Source organism: Mobula birostris, chromosome 5 (genome assembly GCF_030028105.1).
Source record: "Mobula birostris isolate sMobBir1 chromosome 5, sMobBir1.hap1, whole genome shotgun sequence".
NCBI lineage: Eukaryota > Metazoa > Chordata > Chondrichthyes > Myliobatiformes > Myliobatidae > Mobula > Mobula birostris.
Window position 1 is genome coordinate 365,211 of NC_092374.1, and position 23,998 is coordinate 389,208.

The 23,998-nt window shown below is 46.1% G+C and overlaps 1 protein-coding gene across 1 annotated transcript; it reads right to left on the minus strand.

The window, feature by feature from the left end:
* Positions 1-2,090: 2,090 nt before the first annotated feature.
* Positions 2,091-8,223, minus strand: LOC140197164 (uncharacterized). Its single transcript, XM_072257035.1, has 2 exons — positions 8,135-8,223; positions 2,091-3,790 (listed from the first exon to the last, which is right to left on the minus strand). Exon 2 carries the CDS (start codon positions 2,977-2,979, stop codon positions 2,299-2,301), a length of 681 nt encoding a protein of 226 aa, XP_072113136.1. The 5' UTR covers positions 2,980-3,790; positions 8,135-8,223; the 3' UTR covers positions 2,091-2,298.
* Positions 8,224-23,998: the final 15,775 nt, after the last annotated feature.

Consider the following 23,998-nt stretch of genomic DNA (forward strand, 5'->3'; position numbering starts at 1 on the left):
AGTTGTTAAAATACATTAGGATGGATAAGTCCCCGGGGCCTGATGGAATATTCCCCAGGCTGCTCCACGAGGCAAGGGAAGAGATTGCTGAGCCTCTGGTTAAGATCTTTATGTCCTCGTTGTCCATGGGAATGGTACTGGAGGATTGGAGGGAAGTGACTGTTGTCCCCTTGGTCAAAAAAGGTAGTAGGGATAGTCCGGGTAATTATAGACCAGTGAGCCTTACGTCTGTGGTGGGAAAGCTGTTGGAAAAGATTCTTAGAGATAGGATCTATAGGCATTTAAAGAATCATGGTCTGATCAGGGACAGTCAGCATGGCTTTGTTAAGGGCAGATCGTGTCTAACAAGCCTGATAGAGTTCTTTGAGGAGGTGACCAGGCATATAGATGAGGGTAGTGCAGTGGATGTGATCTATATGGATTTTAGGAAGGCATTTGACAAGGTTCCACAGGTTTATTCAAAAAGTCAGAAGGCATGGGATCCTGGGAAGTTTGGCCAGGTGGATTCAGAATTGGCTTGCTTGCAGAAGGCAGAGGGTCATGGTGGAGGGAGTACATTCAGATTGGAGGATTGTGACTAGTGGTGCCCCACAAGGATCTGTTCTGGGACCTCTACTTTTCGTGATTTTTATTAACGACCTGGATGTGGGGGTAGAAGAGTAGGTTGACAAAATTGGAACACAAAGATTGGTGGTGTTGTAGGTAGTGTACAGGATTGTCAAAGATTGCAGAGAGACATTGATAGGATGCAGAAGTGGGCTGAGAAGTGGCAGATGGATTTCAACCCGGAGAAGTGTGAGGTGGTACACTTTGGAAGGACAAACTCCAAGGCAGAGTACAAAGTAAATAGCAGGATACTTGGTAGTGTGGAGGAGCAGAGGGATCTGGGTGTACATGTCCACAGATCCCTGAAAGTTGCGTCACAGGTGGATAGGGTAGTTAAGAAACCTTTTGGGGTATTAGCTTTCATAAGTCGAGGGATAGAGTTTAAGAGTCGCGATGTAATGATGCAGCTCTATAAAACTCTGGTTAGGCCACACTTGGAGTACTGTGTCCAGTTCTGGTCGCCTCACTCTAGGAAGGATGTGGAAGCATTGGAAAGAGTACAGAGATTTACCAGGATGCTGCCTGGTTTAGAAAGTATGCATTATGATCAGAGATTAAGGGAGCTAGGGCTTTACTCTTTGGAGAGAAGGAGGATGAGAGGAGACACGATAGAGGTGTACAAGATAATAAGAGGAATAGATAGAGTGGATAGCCAGCGCCTCTTCCCCAGGGCACCACTGCTCAATACAAGAGGACATGGCTTTAAGGTAAGGGGTGAGAAGGTCAAGAGGGATATTAGAGGAAGGTTTCTTACTCAAGAGTGGTTGGTGCATGGAATGCACTGCCTGAGTCAGTGGTGGAGGCAGATACACTAGTGAAGTTTAAGAGACTACTAGACAGGTATATGGACGAATTTAAGGTGGGGGGTTATATGGGAGGCAGGGTTTGAGGGTTGGCACAACATTGTGGGCCGAAGGGCCTGTACTGTGCTATACTTTTTCTATGAAAGACAATAAATTATGGAAATTTTAAAAGAAAAAAGGAACATTAATAATTATAACTAAATATTCAGAACACAAGTTGTAGAGACCTTGAAAGTGAATCCATAGATTGTGGGCAACACACACAAAATGCTGGAAGAAATCAGCAGGCCAGGCAGGATATATGGATAAAAGTCGACGTTTCGGGCCGAAATCCTTCGGCAGGAAGTTTGACAACCCACAGGTTGTGGAATTAGTTCAGTGTTGGGTGAATTACGTTACAACTCTGGAGGCTGAGGGGTAATAACTGTTACTGAACCTGGTGGTATGGGACCTAATGTTCAAGTACTTCCTTCCCGATGGCAACAGTGAGGAGAAAGTATAGCCTGGTTGGTGAGAGTCCTTGACAATGGATGCTGCTTCCCTGCATAGCACTGCTTGTAGATGTGCTCAATGGTGTATTTGGGGATGTAATAAACAAACAAAAGAATCAGAGATTTCAGAGACATGTGGATCTAGAGGGAATACATGGAGTTAAAGCAGAAGTAGGCATCTGAGACAGAGTTTAAAACAGAAATGATTTATTTGTCACAGATCCAGAATTTTAAACTCCAGTCCCATTAATGAACATCAGCAGAAGAAACTCCCATGCCCAGTGACCAGGGTGCAGAACTGTACGTGATGAGCAGCAGCAATAATTGCAGAGTTCAACATTTGAACTCGCCTCTGATTTCAGCAATTGTGAAGGTTAAATATCCAGCAGGCAGCTTATTCAAACTTTTTCCCCAGTGTGAACTCGGTAGTGCGTCACAAGGTTGGATGACTGACTGAATCCCTTCCCACATTCTGAGCAGGTAAATGGCCTCTCCCCAGTGTGAACTCGCTGATGTACCTTCAGTTGAAATGACCGAGTGAATCCCTTCCCACAATCTGAGCAGGTAAATGGCATCTCACCCGTGTGAACTGACTGGTGTGTCTGCAGTCTGGATAACCAAGTGAATCCCTTCCCACAATCTGAGCAGGTGAATGGCATCTCACCCGTGTGAACTGACTGGTGTGCCAGTAGGTCAGATGATCGAGTGAATCTCTTCCCACAGTCTGAGCAGGTGAACGGCCTCACTCCAGTGTGAACTCGCTGGTGTATCTGCAGACTGGATGACTGAGTAAATCCCTTCCCACAGTCTGAGCAGGTGAACGGCCTTTCCCCAGTATGAACTGACTGGTGTGCCTGTAGGTTGCTTAACTGAGTGAATCCCTTCCCACACACGGAACAGGTAAACGGCCTCTCTCCTGTGTGAACCAGCTGGTGTCTCTGTAGGTTGGATGACAGAGTGAATCCCTTCCCACATTCACAGCAAGTGAACGGCCTCTCCCCAGTGTGAACTCGCTGATGTACCTTCAGCTGAGATGAATGAATGAATCCCTTCCCACAATCTGAGCAGGTGAACGGCATCTCTCCAGTGTGAACTGACTGGTGTGTATGTAGATGGGATCACTGAATGAATCCTTTCCCACAGTCTGAGCAGATGTACAGCCTCTGCCCAGTGTGAACTCCCTCCTGTGTAAGTAGATCAGACTACCAAATGAACCTCTTGCCAGAAACAGAACAGCTGAACGGTCTCTCTCCCTGGTGGACTCACTGTTGGGTCTGCAGGTGAGATGAGTGAGTGAATCTCTTCCCAAACATGCACAAGTGAGAAGTCTCCCACCGCTGGGAATTTTCAGATGTATCTTCAGCTTGGATGGCAGATGAATCGCTTCCTGCGGTCAGAATTGGTCAACCATCTCAATATGGTGTGAACATGCTGATTTATCTTTAGGCTGGATGACTGAGTAAATCCCCTCACACAGAACGGGTGAATGGCCTCTCCCCACTATGAACTCAGTGGTGTGTCTACAGTTCCGGTGACTGAGAGAATCCCTTCCCACATTGAGAGTAGGAGAATGATATCTCCCAGCTATCAATTCATCAAGTCAGCTGTCAGACATACTGAACCCCTCACACAATCGATGCAGTTGCAGAACTGATCTCTGGTGAACGAATACTGGTGTGTTCTTGGCACACTACTTCCAGTGGATTTCAGACATAAAGCACCTTTACAGCTGGGATGAAATACTTCTCCAACTCCAAGGATAAACAGCAAATATATTGGTGGTACAAAGGAAATATCTGGTCACTCCTTAAATATCTGAATAGAGACAGCAAAACTGACGTGTTTGTTGTGTTTGAGATTCCTGTTCACAAATTCTTTGCCGTTTCTAACCTGTAAAAAGATTTACAAAAGACATCAATGGGTGAAAGATGGCATTTCAGAAAAGATCATTTTAGTCTCTCTATGGTAAGCTCTGGATTCACCCTGTTACAGTGGGGGTCAACACAAGTTGTGGTCTTCCGATCCCTGTGGAACACCACTAGTCACTCTCTATCAGTATTATTTCAGGTCCTGGGCATCTCCCACAGCGCTACAAAGAGCACATGGCTGATCCTGGCGACTCTAATTACTCTACACCTCCACCCAGGCAGTGAATTCATCAATGGCAATATCAACGAATATGAAGGGGAGGGCAGTAGTCTTTCTCATTGATGTATGGCACTTTTGGGATATGAAAGCTACAAGTCAGTTGTTACCCAGGACAAAGGTGTTTGATATCATTATTTATCCATGTTCTCATAAATAGAAAGGTCCACAGCAAGTGGCAGTAGAACAAATCACAAATAAGAGAACATCTGCTGATACTGGAAATCCAAGCAACACAAACAAAATGCTGGAGGAACTCAGCAGGCCAGGCAGCATCTATGGAAGAGAGTAAACAGTCAATGTTTTGGGCCGAGACCCTTCAACAGGACTGTCCATAGCTGCTGCCTGGCCTGCTGAGTTCCTCCAGCATTTTGTGTGTGTTGTTTGGAAGCAGTACAAAGGTGATTTTTTCAAGAAGTAAAGCTAATGGAAGGATTTTGTTCTACTTTCCATATAGCACTAATTAACATTTTCACTGACTGGAAGGTAGACTCTTCATCTGAGATTACCTCGGAACTATATTTTTGTGCTGTTATAGTGGTACACTGACCTGACCTTTACTTTGCTTATGCCAGGTGCCAACTCTTAGACAGCTACTCCCTTGAAGAGGACCCCACTCCGGGACATCAGAAAACTGTCTACAATACACCTCATCAACTCTGGAGAACTGCCACCAAACTCACAATTCCCTAAACCCACACTGCTCACTTCTACCTCCTGACCAAGATCCACAAACCAGACTGTCCGTGTAAGCCTATTACTCTGCCTGCTCCATCCCATTGAACTTGTATCCTCATACCTTGATTCTATTAAACACCCTTCCCACCTAAATCCGCAACACTTCTCGTGCTTTCGATCTCCTCAGTAACTTTCAATTCCCTGGCTCTGACTGTCTCATTTTCACCGTGGATGTTTAGTCCTTATACACTTCTATCCGCTGTCAAGAAAACCTCAGAGCTCACCGCTTCTTTCTTGACAAAATAACCAACCACTTCCGCTCCATCACCACCCTCCTCTATCTGACAAAACTGGTCCTCACCCTCAACCATTTTTCCTTCGGCTCTTCCCAAAGCCACATTGGCCCCAACTATGCCCGCCTCTTTGTTGGCTATGTAGAACAGTCCATGGTCAAAGCTTTCCCTGGTAATACTCCCCAATTCTTCCACCACTACATTGACAAATGCATTGGTGTTGCTTCATGCATCCACGCTGAGCTTGTCACTTTCATCAATCTTGCCTCTAGCTTCCAGCCTGCCTTTAAATTCACTTGGTCTATCTCTGACACCCCTCTCCCCTTTCTTGATCTATCTTCTCCTCTGGAGATAAATTATCAACAGACATCTACCGATTCCACAGATATCTTGACTATACCTTTTCCCACCCTATCTCCTGTAAAAATGCAATTCCCTTTCTCAGTTCTTTCACCTTTGCCACACCGGCTCTCAGGATGTGGTTTTCCGTTTCACGACATCAGGGATGTCCTCCTTTTTCAAAAAGGAAGTCATCCCTGATGTCCCTCCTTCCACTATCAATGCCGCCCTCACCCACATCTCCACCATTTCCCAAACATTCATGCTCACCCCACCTTCTTGCCACCTTAACAGTGATAGTGTTCCTCTTGTCCTCACTTACCACCCCATGAGACTCTGCATCCAACACATCCTTCTCTGCAACTTCCGCCATCTTACCATCCCTTCCCACTAATCTCTCTCCTTGAAACCCGATGCAGATTGGGGGACCACTTCGTCCAGCACCTCTGCTCCATCTGCCACAACAGACAGGATCTCCCAGTTGCCACCCACTTCAACTCTGTTTCCCATTCCCATTCGGATATGTCCATACATGGCCTCCTCTACTGCCATGATGAGGCTAAACTCAGGTTGGAGGAGCAACACCTCATATACTGTCTAGGTAGTCTGCAGCCCCTTGGTATGAACATAGAATTCTCCAACTTCTGGTAATTCCCTCCCCCTCCCTTCCTCTATCCCTATTTCACTCTGCCCCCTCCCCCAGCTGCCTACCACCTCCATTATGGTTCTGCCTCCTTCTACTACCCATTGTGCTTTCCCCTATTCCTTCTTCACCTTTCCTGCCTATCACCTCCCTGCCTCCCCTCCCCCACCCCTTTGTCTTTCCCCTTACTGGTTTTTCTCCTGCCTTCTCCTTCCCACCCTCCCCCCACCTTCTTTATAGGGCCTCTGCCCCTTCCCTCTACAGTCCTGATGAAGGGTTCCGGCCCAAAACGTTGACTCATCGTTTCCACGGATGCTGCCCGACCTGCTGAGTTCCTCCAGCGTGTTGTGAGTGTTCCTTTGACCCCAGCATCTGCAGGATAACTTGTGTTTCCCTACTGGCACTTATCCCTGCAAGTGGCCTATGTGCTACACCTGCCCATTCACCTCCATTTAGGGTCCCAAACAGTCTTCCAGGTGATTCAACATTTCAGCAGTGGATCTGTTGGGGCAGTCTATGGTGATGCAGCCTCCTCTGCACTGGTGAGACCCTTTATAAACTGGGATCCACCTCGTAGAGCACCTCCACTCTATCCACCACAAGCAGAACTTCCCTGTGGCCAATCAACTTCATTCTGATTCCCATTCCCATATGTCGATCCGTGGCCTCCTCTTGTGCTAAGATGAGGGCACCTTCAGGGTGGAGAAGCCACACCTTATATTACCTCTAAGTAGCCTCCAAAGTGATGGCATGTTTAACAATTTATCCTTTCAGTAAAAAATGTTTACTCCTCCCCCTTCCTCTATTCCTCACTCTGACCTTTTACCTCTTCTTACCTGCCTACCACTTCCCCCTGAGTTCCCTCCTCCTTCTCTTTCTCCTATGGTCCACCTCTGCTCTCCCATCAGATTCCTCCTTCTCCAGCCCTTGACCCTTCCCACCCACCTGGCCTCCATTTAACCTCCTTCTCTGGCGTTGCCCCCTTCCTCCTCAGTCCTGAAGGCTTTTGGCCCAAAATGATGACCTGCTGAGTTCCTCCGGCACTTCATGTGTGTTGCTTTGGATTTCGACCATCTGCAGATTTTCTCATGTTAACTATATTTTTGATCTGAGTTCTTAATGTTTTGATTTAGATAGCTGGAGCTCGGCAGTGTCTGCAAGACCCATCCGCCCCCATTCCCTCCGCCTGCGCTTTTAAACTTGCCCTACAGACTGGCAGGGAAAGTGCTGTAAGGATCACCTCTCCACACCCAGAAAACCCCCGAAAGAGAGACCCATTTCACAGGTGGATAGGGTAGTTATGAAAGCTTATGGGGTGTTAGCTTCCAAAGTCGAGGGATAGAGTTTAAGAGTCGCGGGGTAATGATGCAGCTCTATAAAACTCTGGTTAGGCCACACTTGGAGTACTGTGTCCAGTTCTGGTCGCCTCACTATAGGAAGGATGTGGAAGCATTGGAAAGGGTACAGAGGAGATTTACCAGGATGCTGCCTGGTTTAGAAAGTATGCATTATGATCAGAGATTAAGGGAGCTAGGGCTTTACTCTTTGGAGAGAAGGAGGATGAGAGGAGACATGATAGTGGTGTACAAGATAATAAGAGGAATAGATAGAGTGGATAGCCAGCGCCTCTTCCCCAGGGCACCACTGCTCACTACAAGAGGACATGGCTTTATGGTCAGGGCTGGGAAGTTCAAGGGGGATATTAGAGGAAGGTTTTTTACTTAGAGAGTGGTTGGTGCGTGGAATACACTGCCTGAGTCAGTGGTGGAGCCAGATACACTAGTGAAGTTTAAGAGACTACTAGACAGGTATAAGGAGGAATTTAAGGTGGGGGCTTATATGGGAGGCAGGGTTTGAGGGTCGGCACAACATTGTGGGCCGAAGGGCCTGTACTGTGCTGTACTATTCTATGTCCTATGTTCTATCTGTCCGCCATCGCCCCAATAGTGCACATGCGCAGCTGAAATTGCGCCAGCACTTTCGCTCATCAGCAGAAAGCTCCGTGGGGCCCAGAGATGGATCGTGGATCTGAGAGGGGATTGTCCGCGTTTGCGGGGCCACGGTGCGTCTAAAGCTGGTAGCAATTGTCTCTCAGTCGGATGGCGGACGCCGATACTGACGAACTCCCGCTCCTACCTGCTGCCGATCTCCCCTCGACTCCGAGCCGGTCGTCCACTAAGCGCCTGAGCGATTTCCAGGCCTCGCCTGCAACCCTCGCGCCTGCGCATTTGATCGCTGGGTCACCAAAGCTGAATTCTGAAGCGCGCGGATTTCTGGATAAGCAAGGTGCCATTAAAAGAGTTTGCAAGCACTGGTTCCATGCCACATTGCTCAACAGTTGTCAATGTTTGTATGTAGAACACTCAGTAGTTGCTTTAACGCAGCAAGCTCCCACAAACAATATGCTCAATGTCAAAGTCCAACCCACTTAGAAATGCAGATATAAATCACAAGTGATTCTGCAGATGCTGGGAAAATAGAACAACGCAGAAAAAATGCTGGAGGAACTCAGCAGGTCAAGCAACATCTAAGCAGAGGAATAAACAGTCTAGGCCTGGTGAAACGTCTCTGCCCGAAATGTCAATTGTTTCTCTCCCCAGATGTTGCCTGACCTGCTGAGTTCTTCCAACATTTTTTTAGTCAATCATTTTCCAAATTTTGCAGAACTTTCATTTGTAGCCATATCCACCTGGTCTGAATCCCTCCTCATTCTCTCCATAAACTTTAGACGCCCTTCTTTCTGAAGCCCCAAAGCCTGACTTGTGCTAGACGCTTTTTGATTTCTATTCCTGCTCTCGTACTTTAGAAGAGTGTGGTATTGAAACAACCAAACTGTGAGGCAGAGCCCTTTGAAATCAGTGAAAATGACCCAAAATGTTGAGAAGAGCAGGGAAGGACAAAGGACAACAGAGCTTAGGAGGACGATGGCACCTAACAGCGACTTCTTTGCTTGCATTTTTGGAAACAACTCTATTTCTATCTTTAATATCTCTTTTTTCCCTTTTCAGGGTTCTTTTGAAGACACTGACCTGGAGTTACGCGCTGACTTCGATTCCTTATAGAAATGGGACCTGCTCTCGGGGCCTCACGGCTGGCCGCTTTTTGCTATGTCAAGGACGCTGTCACATTGCGGGGGCATTGGGAGCAAGGGTGGACCCAAATGCAAGACACATCTTATGAAGTTAATTAAATTTAGTTTATTGTTCGATACCAGGAGAGCAAGCCAGGAGCAGGAATAGCAAACCGGACAAGGATTCAGGACTACGACTAGGCTGGGACTAAGGGTCTGGGCTAGGACTTCGAATTGGATCCCAAAACTAGAGGCGACATGAAGAGGTTATGGTATGGACTCCGAGCCAGGGATTGGGCAAGGACCCAGTACCAGGGTCGTGCCCTGGGCTCAGACCCCAGAACCAGGCAGGGACATGACCTGGGCTAGGGAAAGGAGGAACATGGAAAAACAGAGCTACGGTCTCGGGAGAGCAGGTACATGGAGCCATGGACACCTACACAGAACAGAGTCGGGACCCCTCCTTGGGTACAGCACATAGGGCCGGGACTCATGACCTCCCGCGGGGCAATGGCAAGACGGCCTGACTTCCCCATGGAGATGAGGACAAAACACGACAAGAAGGACCAACTAGAGGGGATGCAATATTGGATCTCCTGTTAGGAAACGAGTTAGGACAAGTGACAGAAGTCTGTGTAGGGGAGCACTTTGGTTCCAATGATCATAACACCATTAGTTTCAACTTGATCATGGACAAGGATAGATCTGGTCCTAGGGTTGAGGTTCTTAACTGGAAGAAGGCCAAATTTGAAGAAATGAGAAAGGATCTAAAAAGCATGGATTGGGACAGGTTGTTCTCTGGCATGGATGTGATCGGTAGGTGGGAAGCCTTCAAAGCAGAAATTTTGAGAGTGCAGAATTTGTATGTTCCTGTCAGGATTAAAGGCAAGGTGAATAGGAATAAGGAACCTTGGTTCTCAGGGGATATTGCAACTCTGATAAAGAAGAAGAGGGAGTTGTATGACGTGTATAGGAAGCAGGGAGTAAATAAGGTGCTTGAGGAGTATAAGAAGTGCAAGAAAATACTTAAGAAAGAAATCAGGAGGGTTAAAAGAAGACATGAGGTTGCCTTGGCAGTCAAAGTGAAGGATAATCCAAAGAGCTTTTACAAGTATATTAAGAGCAAAAGGATTGTAAGGGATAAAATTGGTCCTCTTGAAGATCAGAGTGGTCGGCTATGTGCAGAACCAAAGGAAATGGGGGAGATCTTAAATAGGTTTTTTGCGTCTGTGTTTACTAAGGAAACTGGCATGAAGTCTATGGAATTAAGGGAAACAAGTAGTGAGATCATGGAAACTGTACAGATCGAAAAGGAGGAGGTCCTTGCTGTCTTGAGGAAAATTAAAGTGGATAAATCCCCGGGACCTGACAGGGTGTTCCCTCGGACCTCGAAGGAGACTAGTGTTGAAATTGCAGGGGCCCTGGCTGAAATATTTAAAATGTCGCTGTCTACAGGTGAGGTGCCGGAGGATTGGAGAGTGGCTCATGTTGTTCCGTTGTTTAAAAAAGGATCGAAAAGTAATCCGGGAAATTATAGGCCAGTAAGTTTAACGTTGGTAGTAGGTAAGTTATTGGAGGGAGTACTAAGAGACAGAATCTACAAGCATTTGGATAAACTGGGACTTATTAGGGAGAGTCAACATGGCTTTGTGCGTGGTAGGTCATGTTTGACCAATCTATTGGAGTTTTTCGAGGAGGTTACCAGGAAAGTGGATGAAGGGAAGGCAGTGGATATTGTCTACATGGACTTCAGTAAGGCCTTTGACAAGGTCCTGCATGGGAGGTTAGTTAGGAAAATTCAGTTGCTAGGTATACATGGAGAGGTGGTAAATTGGATTAAACATTGGCTCGATGGAAGAAGCCAGAGAGTGGTGGTAGAGAATTGCTTCTCTGAGTGGAGGCCTGTGACTAGTGGTGTGCCACAGGGATCAGTGCTGGGTCCATTGTTATTTGTCATCTATATCAATGATCTGGATGATAATGTGGTAAATTGGATCAGCAAGTTCGCTGATGATACAAAGATTGGAGGTGTAGTAGACAGCGAGGAAGATTTTCAGAGCCTGCAGAGGGACTTGGACCAGCTGGAAAAATGGGCTAAAAAATGGCGGATGGAGTTTAATACTGACAAGTGTGAGGTATTGCACGTTGGAAGGACAAACCAAGGTTAATACAGGGTTAATGGTAAGGCACTGAGGAGTGCAGTGGAACAGAGGGATCTGGGAATACAGATACAAAATACCCTAAAAGTGGCGTCACAGGTAGATAGGGTCGTAAAGAGAGCTTTTGGTACATTGGCCTTTATTAATCAAAATATTGAGTATAAGAGCTGGAATGTTATGATGAGGTTGTATAAGGCATTGGTGAGGCCGAATCTGGAGTATTGTGTTCAGTTTTGGTCACCAAATTACAGGAAGGATAAAAATAAGGTTGAAAGAGTGCAGAGAAGGTTTACAAGGATGTTGCCGGGACTTGAGAAGCTCTGTTACAGAGAAAGGTTGAATAGGTTGGGACTTTATTCCCTGGAGCGTAGAAGAATGAGGGGAGATTTGATAGAAGTATATAAAATTATGATGGGTATAGATAGAGTGAATGCAAGCAGGCTTTTTCCACTGAGGCAAGGGGAGAAAAAAACCAGAGGACATGGGTTTAGGGTGAGGAGGGAAAAGTTTAAAGGGAACATTAGGGGGGGCTTCTTCTTCACACAGAGAGTGGTGAGAGTATGGAATGAGCTGCCAGACGAGGTGGTAAATGCGGGTTCTTTTTTAACATTTAAGAATAAATTGGACAGATACATGGATGGGAGGTGTATGGAGGGATATGGTCCGTGTGCAGGTCAGTGGGACTAGGCAGAAAATGGTTCGGCACAGCCAAGAAGGGCCAAAAGGCCTGTTTCTGTGCTGTAGTTTCTATGGTTTCTATGGACATGACCCCCCGCGGGGCAATGGCAAGACGGCCTGACTTACCCCACGGAGGCGAGGACAAGACAAGCCAACACGAAAGAACACCAGACAGTACCTATCTAGCTCTGGCGATAGAACTAGACCGAGGTGCATGCGAGGGCTGCAGACGAGGGCTAGAGGCGAGAGGGGCAGAGAAGGGATTCAGACGGGGGTTAGGACAGGAATCACAGACCGCCAGGTCCAGGACTCGACTCGGAACTTGGATGCCGCCAGGGTCAGGACTCGACTCCGAACTTGGATGCCCCCAGAGCCAGGACTTGACTTGGAGCCTCCGGGTAGTGGCGAGCTCTCGACTCGGTCCGGGAACAGTAGACAGCGGTTCTTGATTTCCACCGGCAGGTTAACTGACGGACCCACCTCGGTGAGGAAACTTTGCAGGCTCATTTTGGCGAGGTAACTTGACAGGGTTGCTCCGGTGAGGAAGGGCGAATTACCGGCACCCTGCTTCGGGCGGAGACAAGGCTTGCTCCAGCCAGATGACATTGGCACGCCGTACCTTTGGTGACTTTGCAAACGCTCTCGCGCCGAACGGCTGAAAGCTGGAGACTATAAACTACCAGTTCAGCCGAGAGTAAATTGCCTCTAGTCACCAAAGCCGAGGGACACGGGAAAACAGGGAATCAGCGGTCCGGATCGTAACATGAAGAAGGTAAATTTAAAGAGACCCTGATCCAGACCATGACAGACGCAGCCTGAAAGACTTCAGGGTGCCGGAGTTTTGTGGCTCTGGAGGCAGGCGGATTCAAGGTCAGTGCCGCCACCCAGTGCATCGTGGGAGACGGAACATCGAAAGGAATGAGCTGCGTGCCAGAGACCCGAGTTCTTTGGGCATAGAGCTCAGGAAAAGTGATGCAACAGACTTTTAACACCATAAATCAGCGAGTTGTTTTGTTATGTCTTCCCCTCTCACTGTGAAATGGGGAAACCTGTTTTTCTTTTATTAGCGAGAAAGAGAGAGAGACTGTGGTATGTCGAATTACCAGGTGAACGAGTAGTCTTTGGGGTACTGCAAGTCTGTGTCTTTATAGATGCTTTACTGCACACTTGAGTGCTTGGTGGGGAGTGTCAATGCTTTTTTGCTGGTGGAGAAGTGGGGTCATTGTTTTGCTGCTGCTTATGCATGGGAGGGGGAGCTGTGGGGGGGGCTTTGGGGTTCTAACATCTAACAGCCATTTATTCTTTGGGCACACCTCTGTTTTCATGGATATTTGTGAAGGGTGTATATTGTATACATTTCTCTGACATTAAATGTAGCTATTGAACCTATTGAACTATTGAAGAAGGCATTTAACCACCCACAATATTCATCTTTGGCCCAGGGCCACAAGGAATAAGGAATGTCTAGGACAGAAACACAGAGAGCTCATTGTCTTATTCAGTCTACAGAAAGTCAGGCAGGAAATTCAAGGGAAACCTCTTCGCCCACAGGATGGTGACCAGTTACTACGTGTCATCAGAAGCAGAGCGTGAGGTGAACAGCAGGGACGGATTTTAAAATACTGATATGGAACAGGAACGAGAGCGATGACCAGCTGGGCTGTGTGGCCTCTCTACTCTATATTGGGCATATGACAGGAATTGAAATATAACTGATTTATTTGTCAGATCCAAAATATTAAACTAACACAAGGGGGCATATTTTTAAGGTGCTTGGAAATAGGTATCAAGGGGATGTCAGGGGTAAGATTTTCACGGAGAGATTGGTGAGTGCGTGGAATGCACTGCTGGCGGCAGGGGTGGAGTGGATACAATAGCATTTTTAAGAGCCTCTTAGATAACTACATGGAGCTTAGAAAAATAGAGGGCTATGCGCTAGGGAATTTCCAGGCAGTCTCTAGAGTAGGTTACATGGTTGGCACAACATTGTGGGCAAAAGGGCCTGTAATATACTATAGACTTCTATGTTCTATGTTCTAAATGTTAGTATAATTTAAGGTGAATATGAGCAAAACCCCTCCAGTACTTGGTGACTCGGGTTCAGACCTGGGTGTGTTGAGCAGTTGCAGTATTTGCTGAATCTCATATTAACAATGAGTTGGGAACTTGCGACTGGATTCAGCCACCGTGATGGTTAAAATTTTAACATACAGCTCATTTGAACTTCTTCCCTGAGTGAAATTGCCGGTGTTTCAGCCAGTGGGATGATTCAGTGAATCTCTTTGCTCACTCAGGACAGAAGTGTGGCCTCCACTTATTGTTGGTTTGCTGGCACCTCACAAGGTGGGTTAATTGAATGAAATCCTTCCCACACTCAGAACAGGTGTATAGCTACCCCCCTGCATGAATTGGCTGGTGTTTCAGTAGCTCACGTAACTGAAACATAGAAACATAGAAAACCTCCTGATCAATACAGGCCCTTTGGCCCACAAAGCTGTGCCGAACATGTCCTTACCTTAGAACTACCTAGGCTTACCCATAGCCCTCTATTTTTCTAAGCTCCATGTACCTATCCAGGAGGCGCTTAAAAGACCCTATCGTTTCCACCTCCACCACCATTGTCGGCAGCCCATTCTACACACTCACCATTCTCTGTGTAAAACACTTACCCCTGACGTCTCCTCTGTACCTACTTCTAAGCACCTTAAAACTGTGCCCTCTTGTGCTAGCCATTTCAGTCCTGGGGAAAATCCTTTGACTATCCACACAATCAGTGCCTCTCATTATCTTGTATACCTCTATCAGGTCACCTCTCATTGAATGAATTCCTTCCCACACTTGGAATAAATGAGTGGCCTCTCCCCATTGTGAACAGTCTTGTGTTTCTGCAAATTGGAAACTCGGACGAATCCTTTCCCACACAAGGAACAGGTGAATGGCCTCTCCCCAGTGTGAACTTGCTGTTGTATCTGCAAGAGTGATGGTCTAGTGCAGGGGTCCTCAACCTGCACTGCGGACTGGTTTAATATTGACAATATTCTTGCGGACCGGCCGACTGGGAATGGGGGGGGCGGTGTTCAAGTCGGGTTAAACTCACCTCGACATGTCTTTTAAGTTGTCAACTTTCTCACTCCCAAATAAGGGACAAAAGTAGCAGTCGAATACGGGACACTTGTGTTTATCCCGAGAAGGATTACCATGACCATGAAGCCTTGCGCAGGTACCTCTGTGCGCATGCGCATACGTGCCGATTTTTTTTCCCACAGATCGGTTTTGGCTTAACCTTCCCGACTATACTGTACATACATTATTTCTACTTTATATAGGCCGAGTATTTATCGTATCATTCCTGCTTTTACTATATGTTAGTGTTATTTTAGGTTTTATGTGTTATTTGGTATGATTTGGTAGGTTATTTTTTGGGTTTCGGAACACTCAAAAATTTTTCCCATATAAATTAACGGTAATTGCTTCTTTGCTTCACGCCATTTCAGCACAAAAGGTTTCATAGGAACGCTCTACCTTAGCGGGGAAATATGGGACAAGGGCAGTCCCGTATGGGAGAAACCAATTTAGCCCAATATACGAGATCTCCCGGCATATACGGGACAGCTGGCAACCCTATGTGCAAGTTCAACAGTGCGTGACAGGGAATGAGGAAAGGTGCAGCTGACTCATATCGTTTCCTCACGGCCCGGTGTTCGGGGACCGCTGCCCTAGTGAATCCCATCCAAAATGAGAGCCACTGAATGATAGCTCACTGCTATCAATGCTCTAGCAAATTATCAGGTCAGATCATGGACGTGTACAGGTACAGGGCTCGCCTTACTAGAACTGGGGTGCTGTCTTTTCATGTATCAGGACAGGTGGCATTCAAGTGATGATGAATTGACAGACACAGCAGAACTGATGTGCTTGAGATTCCCAGGCACAAAATCCTTTGCCTTTTCTACCCTGTGAAAAGATTGCAAAGACCATAGGGCATAGGAGCAGAATTAGGCCATTTGGCCCATCGAGTCTGCTCTGCCATTTAATCATAGATCCTTTTCTTTTTCTCTTCCTCAGTCCCAGTTCCCGGCCTTCTCCCCGTAACCTTTGATGCCATGTCCAATCAAACCTAGCAATCTCTGCCTTAAATACACCCAATGACCTGGCCTCCACAGCTGCATGTGGCAACAGATTCCACAAATACATCACCCTTTGGCTAATGAAATTTCTCGACATCTCTGTTTTGAAAGGGCACCCCTCTATTCTGAGGCTGTGCCCTCTTGTCCTAGACTCTCCCACCACAAGAAACATCCTTTCCACATCTGCTCTGTCTTGGCCTTTCAATATTCGAAAGGTTTCAATGCGACCACCCCCCCTCCCTCACCATCCTTCTGAATTCCAGCAAGTACAGACCCAGAGCCATCAAGCATTCCTCGTGTGATAACCCTTTCATTCCTGGAATCATCCTTGTGAACCTCCTCTGGACCCTCCCCAATGCCAGCACATCTTCTCTAAGATGAGGGGTCCAAAACTGTTCACAATACTCAAGGTGAAGCCTCACCAGTGCCTAACAAAGCCTCAGCATCACATCCTTGCTCTAGACCTCTTGAAATGAATGTTAACATGGCACTTGTCTTCCTCACCACCGCCTCGCACTGCAAGTTAACCTTTAGGGTGTTTTGCACAAAGACTCCCAAGTCCCTTTACGTTTCAGTTTTTTGGATTTTCTCCCCATTTAGAAAATAGTCTGTACATTTATTTCTGCTACCAAAGTGCATGGCCATGCACGTCACGGTCCGGCTCGGGGTCCCTTTCAATTTACCTTGTTTATGTTATGATCCGGACCGCTGATTCCCTGTTTTCCCCTGTCCCTCGGCTTTGGTGACTAGAGGCAATTAACGCTCGGCTGAACCGGTAGTTTATAGTCTCCAGCTTTCAGCCATTCGGCGCAGGAGCATCTGCAAAGTCATCGAAGGTACGATGTGCCGATGTCATCTGGCCGGAGCAAGCCTAGTCTCTGCCGAAGTAATTCGCCTTCCTCACCGGAGCAACCCTGTCCAGTTACCTCGCCAAAGCGAGCCTGCAAAGTTTCTTCACCAAGGTAGGTCCATCAGTTAACCCGCCGGAGAGAATCAGGAGCCACTGTCTACTGTTCCCGGGCCGAGTCGAGAGTTCGCCACTACCCGTAGGCTCCAAGTCAAGTCCTGGCCCTGGCGGCTTCCCAGTTCTGGGCTTTCCCCCAATCTCCTGACACAGGTATGGAAAGCCCCTCAGGCGCTGTATGTTACTTCCAGTCGAATCAAATGCATTTTCCCTCGCTTTCAGATAACTGGCAGCTGTCACTACAGGGTAATTGAACCTGACAATTCTAACACCATCAGCAGCCCGCCTACTGTTAGGTCCTATGGTTAATCGTTAAGTATTAATATTGAAGTAGTAAAATGGATTCAGCAGTGGCTGGATGGGAGACGCCAGAGAGTAGTGGTGGATAACTGTTTGTCAGATTGGAAGCCAGTATCTAGTGGTGTGCCTCAGGGATCTGTACTGGGTCCAATGTTGTTTGTCATATACATTAATGATCTGGATGATGGGGTGGTAAATTGAATTAGTAAGTACGTAGATGATACTAAGATAGGTGGAGTTGTGGATAATGAAGTAGGTTTTCAAAGCTTGCAGAGAGATTGAGGCCAGTTAGAAGAGTGGGCTGAAAGATGGCAGATGGAGTTTAATGCTGATAAATGTGAGGTGTTTCACTTTGGTAGGACTAATCAAAATAGGACATACATGGTAAATGGTAGGGCATTGAAGAATGCAGTGGAACAGAGGGATCTAGGAATAATGGTGCATAGTTCCCTGAAGGTGGAATCTGATGTGGATAGGGTGGTGAAGAAAGCTTTTGGTATGCTGGCCTTTATAAATCAGAGCATTGAGTATAGGAGATGGGATATAATGTTGAAATTGTACAAGGCATTGGTGAGGCCAAATTTGGAGTGTTGTGTACAGTTCTGGTCACCGAATTATAGGAAAGATATCAACAAAGTTGAGAGAGTACAGTGAAGATTTACTAGAATGTTACCTGGGTTTCATCTCCTAAGTTACATAGAAAGATTGAACAAGTTGGGTCTTTATTTTTTGGAGTGTAGAAGGTTGAGGAGGGACTTGATAGAGGTATTTAAAAGTATGAGGGAGGTAGATAGATTGGATGTGGATAGGCTTTTTCCATTGAGAGTGGGGGAGATTCAAACAAGAGGACATGAGTTGAGAGTTAAAGGGCAAAAGCTTAGGGGTAACATGAGGGGGAACTTCTTTACTCAGAGAGTGGTAACTGTGTGGAATGAGCTTCCAGCAGAAGTGGTTGGGACAGGTTCGATGTTGTTATTTAAAGTTAAATTGGACAGCTATATGGACAGGAAAGGAATGGAGGGTTATGGGCTGAGTGCAGGTCAGTGGGACTAGGTGAGAGTAAGAGTTCAGCACGGACTAAAAGGGCCAAGATGGCCTGTTTCTGTGCTGTAATTGTTATATGGTTATATGGTTACTCAAACTTTCACCCAATCCCTGTCGCTTTCCCTCAACCGAGCACTGCCACTCATCTAACAACTGAGAAGTCCGTTCTTCCCACGTCTCGTATGCCTCTGCCCCTTCAGGGGTGTGCATTATTCCAAAGGAAAAGCCGAGCGTGCCATAGCAGGAACATCTATTCGCCAGAGAAACAAAGGCGGACACTACCCCAGTGTCTCACTCTCCACTGGAGGATGAGGACTGATTAAACATCCGAACTTCACACACGCTTCCCCCTCTTCCTGACAGTATGGACAGCCCATGGCCCTGCCTCACCCGGGGCACTGATAGACACTGGCAATCCCACCTCCATGATGTCAGCGCTAGCCCAAGCTAAAGTAAGGTCTGAGCCTGCCATTTTATCAACTTTTTGCACTATGATTTGAAACTCGCCATCAGCTTTAACCACACTCAAAAATTGAATTAACAATTCATCCAAGGTATGAATATCCACCCCACTCAGCCCGTTACTAATTCCAATCCCACAGAAGCACTTGTTTCTAACTGCAATCCCACAGAGACACACAAGCACTGATTTAAACAGGGCGAACACGCAGCACCCTACAAAAATCCATATCCCGGATGAGCCCCCACATTGTAAGTTTCACTTTGCCTAGTGGCATGATCTCAGGGGTGGTGCCCCCTACCCGGCCAAACTTTAGCACTCTTGTTTGAGTGGATGCTGCATGTTGTGTCCCCTGTGTAACACCAGTACCCCGAAATAACATCCAGTTCACAATGTGCGGTTAAACGATTAAGATTTTATATTTAAGTATGGGGTTAGTAGAGAAACAAAAGAAAAGGAAAACAATAAAAGGCGCCAATAATCTCATAAACACGTCCAGTGCACAAACATTGGAGCTCACGGATTCCTTTTCACTGATCCTCCTTTGCTCAACATCGACCCCTGGGCTCCCGCCCCAAGCCCAGGCCCAACAGGTCTGGCAACCGTCTGCTCAAGCCACGTCTTCTCTCTTCATCCTCTTCGTGCCTTCTCCCCCAAGTCCGCACAAACTAACAGCTTTCACACAGATAGAAAGAATAACATCTATCCCAATTGGTTAGCAAATGAATATAGGTCCCATTATCACTAATCATAACCCAGACATGCATACCACTTGTTACATACCTCATGGATGTCTTGTGACTGTCTTATGACCATGATGTAATTGAGTATCTTATGAGCATGATGTAATGGTCTTGCGGAGGTCACATGATGTAATTTTCCCACCAGTGAGGTCACATGATGACCTGTTCTCAACAGGTATATAAAGGAGACCCCTGGTGTGACACAGTTAGTTTTCAGGTTAGTTTTGTGTTAGCTACTCTACATTGTTGTGTATTCGTCTTATGACACAGTTTCATTTTAAGGTAGAGTTCTACTTTCTATTGTAAGTAGTATTGGAGAGTGAAGACCTTACCAAAGTATAGGAATTTGCTGAGTTGAGTAAAGCTGATATCGTTTGGCGGTTTTGGAGAGGATCGACCTTTATTAAATCTTTGTTCAAGAAATAGTGACCTGCATGAGATATCATCTGCTAAAGCAGGAAGGGTTGTGCAGTGTGTATTCTTCAGAGCAAAAGGTCAGTTCCTTTAAACCATTTTATTTCCATCATCGTGAATCCTGCGGACAAGGCAGATTTCGGCTGGGATCAGTAGTACCGTCACGTCTTCAAGGAATTCTTTGCTTCAGGAAAGCCTCTCCTACTTGACTGTATAAATCTCTTGGACTTTCAAATTTACCATTCTAAGAACTGTGTTCCAATTTACCACTTTAAGAACTGTTTTCGCATTTACCTTTTTAAGAACTGTTCCAGAGTTTCTGTATAGCAGTTAACTTCTGGTTAAGTTAGTCGTTTAAATACATTTTGCTGTCTTTGAGCAGAGTTTAATAAATGTTTGATTTTACAAGACCTGACTCAATTCTATATTCATTATTGCCAGTCATATGACATAATTTGGGGGCTTGTACGGATTGTTCCAATTTTGAGCTTAAGTGCTTGTTTAATTATCAATCTGATTTGGAAAAGGGAAATACCCAATTCTTTTGTTTGATTGGTCTGTGGGTGGTATTCAGCAGCAATGAATATTGATGACTTTATGGAATCGCCAGACCCAGAGTTTTTAGCGAAGTCGAGAAAGGGTGATGTATCCAAGATTGCTAAAAGGTTGGATCTTAAAGGAATTACAAAGGTTACAACAAAGCCAGTAGTTCAGAGAAAAATCATGGAGCATTATATAAGTTCGGGAAAGTTTAATGATGAGGTGTTAGGGAGGTTTCCAATGAGTACACTGGAAATGCAGTTACATCTTGAATAGATAAAGTTTGAACGATTTAAAGTGGAAATGGCTGAAAGAGAGGCAAATAAACTAAGGGAATTTAAAGAAAGAGAAACTGATAACCAGAGGAAATTTGAGCTAGAGATGCAGAAATTAAGGATGGATAATCAGTCCTCTGGTTCTAGGAAACAGTTTGCTGCTAGTCGAGCGGTTATTTTGGCTCCTCCATTTAATGAAACAGAAGTGGACAAATATTTCCAACGTTTTGAAACTCTTGCTCTGAGTTTAGGGTGGCCAAAAGATAGATGGCCAGTGATGTTACAAAGTGTAATTAGAGGCAAGGCACAACATGTTTATACAGCTTTAACTGCTGAGCAAGCACTTGATTATGATATTGTGAAGCAGCATATATTGAAAGCAGATGAACTGGTTCCAGAAGCTTATAGAGAAAGATTCAGAAATTTGAAGAAATCTGTGGAAAAAAACATACTCAGAAATTGCCTGCGAGAAATCTGTGTGTTTTGAGAGATGGGTTTCCTCTAAAAATGTGAATGGGGAGTATAATAAATTAAAAGAGTTGATTTTACTGGAGGAATTTAAAAGGAGCATTCCTGTTGAAGTGAGGACATACTTAAATGAAAGGGACACGGCTACATTGCAAGAGACTGCTCAATTAGCTGATGAGTATGCTTTAATTCATAAGGGTAAATTTTCTCCAGGTAGAACATTTAAAAGGAAAACTAGCACAGAGAGTCAAGGTAAACCAGAAATTAAATCTGAAGTTAGTGAGAAAGGTAAGGATAAAGGGAGACATGTGAAGGAAAGACATGTTAGTCCTATTCGTAATTATTGTAAGAAACCTGGACATGCAATAGCTAACTGTGTCATGGTCCGGATCGGGGTCCCTTTAAATTTACCTTGTTTATGTTACGATCCGGACCGTTGATTCCCTGTTTTCCTGTGTTCCTTGGCTTTGGTGATTAGAGGCAATTAATGCTCGGCTGAACCGGTAGTTTATATTCTCCGGCTTTCAGCCATTCGGTGCAGGAGCGTCTGCAAAGTCATCCAAGGTACGGTGTGCCGATGTCATCTGGCCGGAGCAAGCCTAGTCTCTGCTGAAGCGAGTGCCGGTAATTCGTCTTCCTCACCGGAGCAACCCTGTCAAGTTACCTCGCCAAAGCGAGCCTGCAAAGTTTCCTCACTGAGGTGGGTCCGTCAGTTAACCCGCTGAAGGGAATCAAGAACCACTGTCTACTGTTCCTGGGCCGAGTCGAGAGCTCGCCACTACTCGGAGGCTCCAAGTCAAGTCCTGGCTCCAGGGGCATTCAAGTACCAAGTCAAATCCTGGCTCCGGGGGGATTCAAGTACCAAGTCAAGTCCTGGCCCTGGCGGCATTCAAGTACCAAGTCAAGTCCTGGTCCTGGCGGCATTCAAGTACCAAGTCGAGTCCTGGGCCTGGCGGCATTCGAGTACCAAGTCGAGTCCTGGCCCTGGCGGCTTCCCAGTTCTGAGTCAAGTCCTGGCGCTGGCGGTCTGTGATTCCCGTCCTACCCCCCTGTCTGAATCCCTTCTCTGCCCCCTCACCTCTAGCCCTCATCTGCAGCCCTCGCCTGCACTTTGGTCTAGTTCTATCGCCAGAGCTAGATAGGTACCGTCTGGTGTGCTTTCGTTTTGGTCTTTTCTTGTCTTCGCCTCCATGGGGTAAGTCAGGCCGTCTTGCCGTTGCCCCGCGGGGAGTTATGTCTTCTCTTGTCTTGTCCTCGCCTCTGTGGGGTAAGTCAGGCCATCTTGCCGTTGCCTCGTGGAGGGCCCTATGTCCTGTATCCAAGGAGGGGTCCCGGCTCTCTGTTCTGTGTGTGAGTCCTGGCCCTATGTCCTGTACCCAAGGAGGGGTCCCAGCTCTCTGTTCTGTGTGTGAGTCCCGGCCCCATGTCCTGTACCCAAGGAGGGGTCCTGACTTTGTGCTCTGTGTATGTGTCCATGGTTCCATGTACCTGCTCTCCCGAGACCAAGGCTCTGTTTTCCATGTTCCTCCTCTCCCTAGCCCATGTCATGTCCATGTCTGGTTCTGGGGTCCGAGCCCGAGGCAAGACCCAGGTACTGGGTCCTTGCCCAATCTCGGGCTCGGAGTCCATACCCTAGCCTCTTCATGTCTCCTCTAGTTCCGGGAGCCGATTCCAAGTCCTAGCCCAGACCCTTGGTCCCAGCCTAGTCGTAGTCCTCAGTCCTTGTCCAGTTCGCTATTCCTACTCCTGCCTAGCTCTCCTGGTTTCGAACAATAAAGTAAATTTAATTAACCTCACAAAATGTGTCTTGCATTTGGGTCCACCCTTGCTCCCAATGCCCCCACCATTGTGTCAAACTGTTTTCGATTGAAAAATAAAGAGAAGGAAGCAGTCCAAGATGCTGGTGTGCAGCATATTGAAACACCTGTAAATCCACAGAGTTTGATAAATACCAATGAAGTTTTGTCAGAGTCTGATCAAGTTAAGAGGCGATATGAATATTTTATAAACGAAGGATTTGTATACTTGAAAGAGGGATCCAGTCCAGTACCAATAAGAATCCTTAGAGATACTGGAGCTTCTCTATCACTAATGTTAGACAGTGTTTTAAAGTTTAGTGATGAGTCTGACATTGGTGAGGTAAACTATATAAGGCGTTGGGTGTGTCCTTATGCCAGTACATTTGCATTAAGTAAATTTAAGGTCAGGTTTAGTTACAGGGCCTGTTAAAGTAGGACTACAACCCAGTTTACCCATGAATGATGTTTCTCTTTTGTTAGGGAATGACTTAGCAGATGGACAAGTTTTTCCTGAAGTGCATTTGACAATAAAGCCTATTTCTGAGCAACCACAGAGGGATTCTAACACAGATTCTTCCTGTGTTGTAACCCGAGCTATGGCTAAAAAGATTGATGATGGTCAGTTACCCATGACTGTTCAACTTGGGATTTGAATTTTGAGGATGTGTCAGAAACTTTCTTACCTTCATTATTTGATCAAGATTATTGTAGTAAGTCTGACCATCAAGATTTGTCTTTATCTCGGAAGGAGATGATAGCAGAGCAAAGTAGAGACCCTGAGATTATCAAATTAAAGGAACAAGCTCTTCCAGATAGTGAAATTGAGAAGGTGCCAGTAGGATATTATTTTGAAAAGGGAGTATTAATGAGGAAGTGGAGATTACCTACAATTCTGCAAGTGAGAAATGGGAAGTTAATCACCAGGTAGTAAAGTTTATTGAAATGTGATTTTAACTATG